We start from the raw sequence: 10,920 nt of genomic DNA, 5'->3' as shown, positions 1-10,920 counted from the left end.
TATTTGTTTGTGTATTTTTGGGGTATGTTAGTAAACTGTACAGTAGATGGCAGTGTGGCATCAGTCAAGAGTTTGCTCAACCTTTTGGAGAACTGTTATCTATTTTTTTCCCCCAAAACCATTTGTTTTAACATGTCTTTGTTGTAATTTCAATTTCTATAAAATTAACGAAATGGGATGTCTAACAGGATGGAATCGAACAAAATACAACTTGTCTGGTGGTAGGCTACATATATATACACTCACTATATGCAGGATTTTTTCACCACCAGGAGTCACTAACCTCTTACAATAACAAAGGCGTATAATGATGACGTATATTCCGTCATCATTATACGCCTTTGTTATTGTAAGAGGTTCGTCCATGGACATATAGATAGACGCCCTATCCATCGCTACTGCCTATTGGCACGGACGGGTGGTGGGGCCGCCATCTTAAACCGGTCATCCTCTCCATTCAGTGTAATCTGTTTGTCAGGTGTAATGAGGTGTCAGCGCATTTAATTAATCATATCTCACTGAATACCAAACTGATTTTCACAGGTTTTTTGCTGCAAAAACGAGTGGTTATTTCAGTCAAAGTTGCTCTTCTATCAGCTTGAATCAGTCGGCCCATTCTCCTCTGACCTCTAGCATCAACAAGGCATTTTCGCCCACAGGACTGCTGCATACTGGATGTTTTTCCCTTTTCACACCATTTTTTGTAAACCCTAGAAATGGTTGTGCGTGAAAATCCCAGTAACTGAGCAGATTGTGAAATACTGCGACTGGCCCGTCTGGCACCAACAACCATGCCATGCTCAAAATTGCTTAAATCACCTTTCTTTCCCATTCTGACATTCGGTTTGGAGTTCAGGAGATTGTCTTGACCAGGACCACACCCCTAAATGCCTAGAAACAACTGCCATGTGATTGGTTGATTAGATAATTGCATTAATGAGAAATTGAACAGGTGTTCCTAATAATCCTTTAGGTGATATCACATTTTAAGTAATATCTTAAGAACAGTAATATCACATTTTAATCATGCTGATTTTTGGAGGAGATAAACTGAAATGGCACTCTTCATGTGATATTGATTAATAACTACATAACATAAAATGATATAAATATATACATTTTCTAACCCCCATATCTTCATATCATATATTTTGTGATCATTCACATGCATTCATAAATACATTTTAGGGTCCTGATTTGTTTGTCAATTGTTTGTCAATAATAGAAATATTTGTCCGGAAAGGACAAAACAAATGATAATGAATGAACCCAAAAGGTTCCACATGGAACCCTGGTTACAAAGAACCCTAAATGGTTCTTATTATTGAACTCTTAAAAAGGGTTCTGTATAGAACCTTTTAGGGGTTCCAAATACGTATTGATAGAACATTTTAAGGTTCTATATAGAACCTTTTCTTCTAAGAGTGTATATATGTATGTACTCAGTATGAGGCTGTTCTTTTTTTTTAATCCTGAAAAAGTATTGAAGGTTCCAAATCTCTCTCTCTCTAATTATGTGTGTGTGTGTGTGTGTGTGTGTGTGTGAATAATATAGTTTAATATATAGAGAGAGTTTAATATTTATCAAATGTTTTAAAACCAGAATATGGAAGAGGAGAACAGCATTTTCACCATAAACATTGTTGTGTTGTAGCACAAGTGCTGAACATACATTAACGTGGAATGGAGAAAGAGTATTATGATCGTCAAGCTGACTGGAAAGTCAGGTCTGGGACAGGATAGGCTTAGATTTATATACAAAAACAACTTCACACCCTTCTGATGAGGCCTCATCCTAAATTTAAAACCAGCGGAACAAGAACATCGACATCCATGTGGACTCACAGTTTCTAAACCTCCTCCTGTGTTTGTGCGAGTTAAATATCAGCGCAGGGTGTGTCGCAAGCGTTTATGTGCGGCTCCTGACCAATCAGATTCGCCCATGGCCCGGTCTTCATTCAAGTGGGTGTGGTTGCCGTGACGACGCCGCGATCCTGTCGACATTTTTCAGGAAATGAATTTAAAGAAATTAGAAATCCAGGAACTTGAACTGAAACAAGACGCGGCGGGGAGGACCGAAGAGTCGAAGAATAAACACTCTTTAAACTAGCCTGAATGTTTGGCACGCGGAACCGAAGGAGATAACATGTTAATAAAGGAATTGTAAGTAATTTTGAATGATTTAACTGAGCCGAAGTTTTGATCTCGCGCTGAGCTTTGAGTTTGCGGCGCGGGTCTGGTAACTTTCGCCGGCAGCAGCCAAATGAAGTAGATTTATGTTGATATTATTTTGACTGATGAATTATGAATGTTTTCAAAGTCAAAGAAAATAAAGCTTTACTTTTTTTGAAGTTATAAATTTTTTTAAAAACTGCAGGTAGTAAGTGTGAAACTGTGAATGTCACATGCTACCGTTCTGCGGGTCACGCGTCATTATGCACCGGTGTGCACGTCAAAGTTCACTTTGAGACTTTGTGTTGCTAACATAATAGCCTAATACATATTCGGGAATTAGTCCTCTAAACAAATTATGACCGTAATATTTCCATAAAAAGTGAAATGAAATGCTGTCTGATCTATATGAATTGTAAAATATTACATTAGACCTCACTACTTTGATGTAATTACATCCATTGGTTTTTAAAATACTCCATGTGGTTTGAATATGGTGATTAAGAACTTTGAATTTGACACGTCATGGAAAACATGAGAATTATCAGGGGAAGAATGTGCAACATAATCCTGGTTTTAAAAGATTAGTCTGAATTTCTTCATCAGTTTAACTTAATAATTTTGTATATTGTTGCACTTGGTTGTAGTAAAATTCACTGGAGCTTTAATAATGTTGTTTAGTATGCAGACATCTATACCTTTAAAAAAAATGCCACATCACACCCATATAGGCTAATATCTTATTCTAATTTGAATAATGAACGGAAGTAAACTCATTATGAAACAATATCTGATCATGGCTGTGTTTAATGACTGCAAAGAAACATCAAGTGCTTTTATTTAAGATATTATGACTCAGACAGTAAAAAACAGGGTTTGTGGGATACAGGGATGTCAAAAAACAAAACAAATATGATTGAATGAATGTAAAGTTCAAAGGTCACATGGTATTTTTGCTGACTTCCTTGCATTTCTGTTTTGTCTTTCAGTCGAGTCGTCTTGCCCATTTCTGTTGAAGAGGTAAGTAGTAATTTTTACTGTTTCTTGGGGTCTTACATTTGCTTCTTTGTTGTATGTTTATTTAAAAAAAATCAATTGTAACCTAGTCATAATTTGAAAAGTCCATCTTGAGGCTCATGGATGTATTTTGGCATGATGCCAGTTTTTCTGTGACTCCAGTTTTCCAGACTCCACCCAGTTTGTTCCGATTGCCAAGAGTTTAGACATTCGAAATAATGAATTGAAACAGTCTGAGGTTTGTGGGAAAGTGCCCTAGTTAACTGCATGCCTATAGTGTATACAGTAGACAAGGACAGCCTGTAATTAATTGTAACCCGAGACTAGGCTTATCAGACTTTATCAAGGGTATCATCTCTGCTCCAGCGTATCAAGCAAAGGTTGAATTTGTTTATCCCTGTCATTTCTTGCCCTCGCTGTTATAGTATTTAGGTTGGTGTATTTTTACCCTGGGTATCGGAGCACCTTGCTGCCATCGCTCTGTGTCAGTAGTGTTTGAATAAGAAATCATTATTGAAGAAGTCAATTGTTCTTGTCTAAACGGCAGTGAAAATAGACACAGGTTTGGCATGTGTAGTTGCATTCCTTTCTCTTCACCTGTGCAGAAGGCCACATAATATAGACTTATGGAGAATAAACGACCCAACCAGCTGAATCGGGAAGCACATTGTGGAAGCTGGTTTTGTAGACCAGCCCAGTGTATGTGCAGTCAGGGAGCTGCATGACTCATTTGTGTCTGAATGTCAGTGTTTTTTTCTTTTTTTTACTGGTTTAATGAAAATAAGTATACTTATAAAAAAATCTATGATTTTTTTTTCTGTGCACAATATATTGGTACCTTAATTTGGGTTATCAGCCTACATTATAATTTGAGAGGTTTTTATTTATCAATAGCATCAATGTTCCTCTAAATGTATACAGTGCTGGTGAGAATTATTTGCCCCCTTGGTAAATATTGATCAAGATGGCTGTAAAATGTAAATCTGCATTGTTTATCCTTTTGATATTGTATTAAAAAAAAAATGCAAAAATTGATCCTTTTATTGAAGTTAAAGAATTGTAAGTGGGGGGAAAATCACATTATGAAATAAATGTTTTTCTCCAAAACACATTGAGAACAATTATGTGCCCCCTTTTATTAATTATTTTTGTAACCCCCTTTTGCCAAGTTAAGAGCTCTTTGTTTTCTCCTATAATGCCTAATGAGTTTGGAGAACACCTAACAAGAGATCAGAGAACATTACTTCGTACAGAATCTCTCCAGATCCTTCAGATTCATAAGTTCATGTTGGTGCTTCTTCTCTTCAGTTCAGGCCACTCATTTTCTATAGGGTTCAGTTTAGGGGACTGGGATGGCCAATGCTGATGCTTGGTTTTGTGCTCAGTGCCCATTTTTGTCTTGTTTGTTGGAACATCCCAAGATTTCTAGCACAGGCTGTCAGGTTTAGATTTTTTTTATCTGTTGGTATTTGATCGAATCCATGATGCCATGTATCATTGCATAATAAAATAAAATAAAAAATATATTAATAATTATTCTGACAAATATTTCTGACCAGCACTGTAGGTTAATGTCATCCAACACTCAAAACTCTTATTTTTAAAACGCTGTTAACTGTAATCTTTAACAAATCTTAGAACAAATGTCCATTTTTCATACTGTGTGTTATAATGTTATGCCTTTTTCACCATGTTTCATGACTTATTGACGTACACAAATTAGGGTAACACTTTACAATGTTTCATTTGTTAACATTAGTTAATACTGTATATTAACTAACAAGAACTAACCATTACCAAAACTACAGCTATTCAAGTTAGTTCACAGCGCATTAACTTATAATTAATGCAACTTTAGATTTTATTAATGTATTAGTAAATGTTGAAATTAACATTAACAAAGATGAATAAATGCTGCAGAAGTGCAGTTCATTATTAGTTCATGTTAACTAATGAAACCTTATTGTAAAGTGTTACCCATTGGTGTCAACCAGAACTTTAATATCAGTGCAATCGTTATTTTCATAGTGTGGTGTACATTATAATTTGGATGCCCTTTATTCACTTGTGCCATTTAAAATGATTGTTATTGTTTTATTTTTAATGTTTAGAAATTAGTATGTTTTTTTTTTTTTAATATCAACAATTTATTGGTTGTGTGTCATAACATTAAAATAATTATCAGTTTACTGTCGCAGCCAGTATAAGAATAAAATGGTTTGGAATAGGATTGGTGTTTGTCAAAACTGCTGTTTGTCTAACTAGAGGTACATTTGCATTTGCTAGAAACGTTAGACACCAGTTTCCCTCTTTTTTTTTTTTTATCAGAATATAGGACGTCAACACTTCCTCTATAATTGTGTCCGTTTGTTTATGACACACCAGCCTGTAATTGGTTATTTATTTATGTAGATGTTGAATCCTCTTCCAGCTTTGTATGCAGCCGTGACATGACATTATACATTCATTCTGAATGTCTTTTTGTTTGTCACGTTATACTGTAATAATTTGCATATGACCAAGTCGTCGTTGACGTTATTCTCTCACATGCAGTACCAGGTGGGTCAGCTGTTCTCTGTAGCAGAGGCTAGTAAGAATGAGACAGGAGGTGGAGATGGGGTGGAGGTCCTGAAAAACGAGCCCTACGAGAAGGATGGAGAGAAAGGACAGTACACGCACAAGATCTACCGCTTGCAGAGGTGATAATCATAATATTAAATAATCAGTGCTGTGGTGTTGTATATTAAAGTGCCATAAAGCAGTAAAATTGGTTACAGTCTGCATTTCAGTTTTTCTTTGGGATTTTCTCTGTCTTATACAGTAAAGTGCCAACTTTTGTACGGTTACTGGCTCCTTCATCTGCCCTGAATATCCATGAGAAGGCCTGGAATGCTTATCCTTACTGCCGCACAGGTAACGCACACAGTAACACAGCTTAGTCCTGGAGCTAAATGTACACAATAACGCATGATTAGTCTATTAAACACAGAACTCACTTTTAAAACAGTTTCCCTTTCCCTTTTTCATGCGGCCCCTACATCATTCATTGCTCCAGTTCTTACGGTGAGTGTATGAGACACCTGTGTGTAAACTAAATTAAATATTTTCTTTTAATAATCAGCATTAGCAATTCCTATAACAAGTAAACAGGTTTTATTCTTATCTATACGCTACTCTTCAAAAGTTTTAAAATGTTTTTTAATGTCTCTTCTGCTCACCAAAGCTGTATTTATTTGATATAAAAAAACAGTAATATCGTGAAATATTCTTACAATTTAAAATAACTGTTTTTCTAGTTTAATATATTTAAAAATATGTAATGCAAAGCTGAATTTTCAGCCACATTACAGTTTCAGTCTTCAGTGTCACATGATCCTTCGGAAATCATTCTAATATGCTGATTTGCTGCTCAAGAACCATTTCTCATTTTATGTTGAAAACAGCTGTGCTGCATATTATTTTTTAGCATTTATTTGAAGGTTTTTTTTGTGTGTGTATAAAAATATAAAGGTATTTACTGTCACTTTTGATCAATTCTTACTAAATCAAAGTATGGGGTAGTAAGATTTACTTAACATAACTTTTAACAGCAGTGTGTCTGTATATTAAATGTGTTGTTTTTTTTTATAGAATGAGTACATGAAGGATAATTTTTTAGTCATGATTGAGACGTGGCACAAGCCTGACCTCGGTGAACAGGAAAATGTGAGTAGGCAGTCGACATTATCACCACAATAAGTAGGGCATCGAACAAACAAACAAGTATGTGTAAGGATCTAACCTTGTTCTTTGTTTTTTTGAAGGTTCATAAGCTTGACCCTGAACAGTGGAAGAAGGTCGAGGTTGTACACATCGACATTGCTGATAGGTCTCAGGTGGACACTAAGGTAAGGAAAACGGAGTGTTTACTTTCAACGCATGATCAAACTTTGAGACTTGCTGACTGTTTCAAACATCTTCACAGGACTACAAACCAGACGAGGATCCAGCCACATTTAAATCACAGAAGACTGGTAGAGGGCCATTAGGTCCTGACTGGAAGGTCTGTATTCTTTCTTGAATTGTTTCTAGATATATAGCTCCTGAGTTCTGCAGTTGATCACCTTTGTTCCTGTGCGTTGCAGAAAGAACTTCCTCAGAAGACGGACTGTCCTCATATGTGTGCCTATAAACTAGTCACTGTCAAGTTCAAGTGGTTTGGCCTGCAGAATAAAGTGGAGAGTTTCATCCACAGGGTATTAAACTTTAAAACACCTCATGCTGTGTTCAGTTTGACTCACTAACTGTTTATCTTTCTAAACTGCACCTCCATGATGGATTTTGATGTTTGTTCATTTTATTTGAGGGCTTGATGTTTGTGTGTCGGCCTAGTGCTCATGCCGTGACTCATAAAACTTTAATGTTTGTTTGGTTTGAATTCAGCAAGAGAAGCGTCTGTTCACCAACTTTCACAGGCAGCTCTTCTGCTGGATAGACCGGTGGATCAATCTGACCATGGAGGACATCCGCCGCATGGAGGAGGAGACGCAGAAAGAGCTTGATAATGTGAGTTATCAGCAACAGCGTACAGACAGTGTAACACAATCTGTTATAATATTCACAGGTTTTCAAATAAGATTCAGTACTGTCTTATTGTTAATTAAAACTATTTAAAAAAATATATATATTTTATTTCAGATTTATTTCAATATCAGATAAAAAACGTAACTTATTTACGTTAAGTTCTAAAAAAAGTATTAAAACAACTAAAACGTAAATAAATGAAGGCTAAATATATTCAAAAAACTGAATAAAAATGACAAGCACATGACTAAAGTGAAAATATAAAGATAAAAGCTAATTCAAAATCTTAATAGTATATAAATAATACTAAATGAACACTGAATGCAGTAAAGATTCAGTGCTGAATGGCCTTGGTCAGAGGAGATATTTAACCCATATTTCATTTATGGATACACTGATATTAAAGTTATTGCAGAGACCATGGGGTCTAGTGGTGTTCGTACAAGGTGCTTAAAGTACTTGAATTTGACTTTTTGAAATTTAACTCCTGGAAAACCCTTGAAAACAGCCGTTTTTTTTTATTTTATAAAAAGGTACTTGGAAAAATGCTTAAATTATTAAAAGACTATATATGTGAAATTAGTGTTTATCTTTTCACTCAGAATTAATGCTGCAACACGTCTGATATAGAAATTAGAACCCTTTTACGAGGGTATGAGTGTGATATTGCTCATAAATATCCATGGATATGATATAACATTCATTCTTCAGGTCAATCATGTATTAAATGGGAGGGAAAAAAAACAAGGAAAGCGATATCTTTGTCATAGTATCCTTTCAATGGTTAAGGTGCACTTTATTTGTACCATTTTGTTTTATTACTTTATTTTTGTCTATGTATTTAGCTTTTTTAGAATTTGAAAGGTATTAAAGATGTTGTTTGATAAGTGATCTCTGATTGTAGTCCTTGAAAACCAAAAAAGTAGTGCTTAAAGTCATTGAAACTCCTGGAATTTAATTTTACAATATCTGTATGAAAATAAAGATATTTATTATTCATCAGGCTGTGCCTGATGAAGACCTGAGGGTCGAAACGTTGCCTTTTAATACATTTTTGGAGCAGTGCCTTTCAGTGTGCAGACTTCACACCTCTTTATTTTTGTTTACTTCACTCAGTTGTCCTGCACTTGATCCCAAGTTTTGTATTTTTTGACAATCTGAATGAACCTTGATATAAATGGCGAATATTATAATTTATTTAAATCACTAGAATCATTCAGTTGAAATGCTACACATTAATTTGGGCAACATTATAATCTACGTTAAATGTATTTTTCATTTTGAGGTTTGGTAAAGATTACATTTAACAGTGTTCTTAAATTATTAATGTTTTAAAGATTAACTTTAAGTGAGTGCTAGATGATAGCAAAGGTCTAAAAGTAAAAATTGAATGAAGCATCCATAATTAAATATCTAATATTGACAAGTCTGAAATTTTTCCTTTTTTTCTGCCCATAGATGCGAGAGACCGAACCAGCGAAAGGCATGTCTGCCGCAGACGAATGATGCGCTTGTTTAATGTTATGGTGAGTAAAGATGTGCTGATGGTTTATGTTTATTACACTTACTCTGCCCACCAATTGTCTAATTGACCCAGACAAAAATACAGAAGCAACTGATAATTGGATCAGTGTTGTGGAGAGTTAGGCGGGTGGCGTTAGCTTTTGACACTGCCAACTGAAGTTCAAATTCATCTTTTATCTTTTCCCATCGCATATCAGCTCTGAGAGGAGTTTGTTTTAAATAAAAATTAAGAAAATGTTCCAAAAGTGGAAATAAAATGCCTCATGGGTATAGAATAGTTGGTATAAAGTGATTAGTGGGTAGGGTAGGGCTTTTGTGTACAGGGACAAGTCAAACAATTTTAATAAATACAATAATTTTTATAATATACTACAATACATTGAGGTGCAAATAATATCTGGCACTATTTGCACTATGTATAAATGGCATCTTACTGTTTTTTTTTTTTTTTTTACTGAAAATAGCAACAAAAATTATTTTATTAACACTGTAAATCGTGTATATCGCTGCCTTTGTTTATATGTGGAGGAATAACTGCTAAGGAGTGCTTTCCTTACAATACATTTTATGTTTTTACAATATATTATAATTTTTTTTTTGCAATTGTTTTGCAGTCTCTGCAGTGTGATGGGATGCTCTCCATTCATGCTCCACTCCACTAGTTTCTCTCTTCTCAACATCTGCTCGCATGAGAGTCTATCCAGAGGTGTTTCTTACACTAATTAATAGCAACATCTTTTTTTTACAGCCCATATTTCTACCCCATGTCTATTAACTTTTATTTTAAAAGTGCCTCCATACATTTTTGCTTAATTTGACTGATATCAGCATGTGTTTAAAAAAAAAAACCCTCACTATCTGTCACCAGCATGTTTACATGTTTCTCTAACAGACGGTTCCACCGTTGATGTATTTGCTTCAGGTTTCGTTTTGCCTCATGACAGACCACCAGGAGTTTATGGTATTAGTGTTGCAGCTGACCCATTGTTACTCATAAGCCACTTACTCAGGACTTTTTGTAGATTTGAAAGGACTGAATTCTTATAATGTGATAATATCAGGTTTACAGTAATGGCGTAAAAATAAATTCACTTTAGTTCAGTTGAGCTTCCAGCCAGGGTCTAGGGAAATATCATGTCATGTTGGATTGGAGATGTATTAGCACATGTTTTGAGATATGCATTGTGCCTCTGTCACACAAGGCTTAATGATGAACTGTATTCAGATGTTTAAACGGTATTCTGCTGCTCTGTTCCACTTTCTCCTTAATACTCTGTGTTTACTGGATTTGGATACAATGTAATACTGATTTCATTATTGTCTCATGACCTAATAATGATATATTAAAAAGAATTTATATTATTACTGGCTGTAGAATGTATTGATTTATTGGGCTGTAAGGGGTGTGGTGATAGTGATAACTCTTTAAGCAAATTTTTTCACAAATGAGTTATTAAAAATAAATATATTGATTGAAGGCTTATTTTACCTATTTTCCTTAACCCCGTCAGACCTGAATTATGTTTCAAGTTTCTGAAAAATATACAAGTACATTTTCCCAGATTCCCAATTTTATATATATATATATATATATATATATATATATAATTGCTTTCATTGTGATTTTTTATTTTTGTCCGTTCC

General features: G+C 34.8%; 1 protein-coding gene across 1 annotated transcript; it reads left to right on the top strand.

The window, feature by feature from the left end:
* Positions 1–2,002: 2,002 nt before the first annotated feature.
* Positions 2,003–10,348, top strand: pitpnaa (phosphatidylinositol transfer protein, alpha a). The gene is made up of 12 exons (XM_039662356.2): positions 2,003–2,163; positions 3,162–3,192; positions 5,743–5,888; positions 6,011–6,102; positions 6,245–6,252; positions 6,820–6,894; positions 6,993–7,076; positions 7,154–7,231; positions 7,314–7,424; positions 7,612–7,734; positions 9,211–9,278; positions 9,891–10,348. Exons 1-11 carry the CDS (start codon positions 2,147–2,149, stop codon positions 9,256–9,258), a joined length of 813 nt encoding a protein of 270 aa, XP_039518290.2. The 5' UTR covers positions 2,003–2,146; the 3' UTR covers positions 9,259–9,278; positions 9,891–10,348.
* Positions 10,349–10,920: the final 572 nt, after the last annotated feature.

The sequence above is a fragment of the Pimephales promelas genome, chromosome 16, assembly GCF_988280905.1.
Source record: "Pimephales promelas chromosome 16, fPimPro1.hap1.1, whole genome shotgun sequence".
NCBI classification, from domain to species: domain Eukaryota; kingdom Metazoa; phylum Chordata; class Actinopteri; order Cypriniformes; family Leuciscidae; genus Pimephales; species Pimephales promelas.
This window is presented reverse-complemented; position numbering and strand designations above follow the sequence as displayed.

What these genes read in the sequence shown, in the direction of transcription:
- pitpnaa (XM_039662356.2), top strand. An exon ending in AAGATCTACCGCTTGCAGAG is followed by an intron (nt 5,889 to 6,010) that starts GTGATAATCATA and finishes TGTCTTATACAG; the next exon opens with TAAAGTGCCAACTTTTGTAC. An exon ending in CGCAGAAAGAGCTTGATAAT is followed by an intron (nt 7,735 to 9,210) that starts GTGAGTTATCAG and finishes TTCTGCCCATAG; the next exon opens with ATGCGAGAGACCGAACCAGC.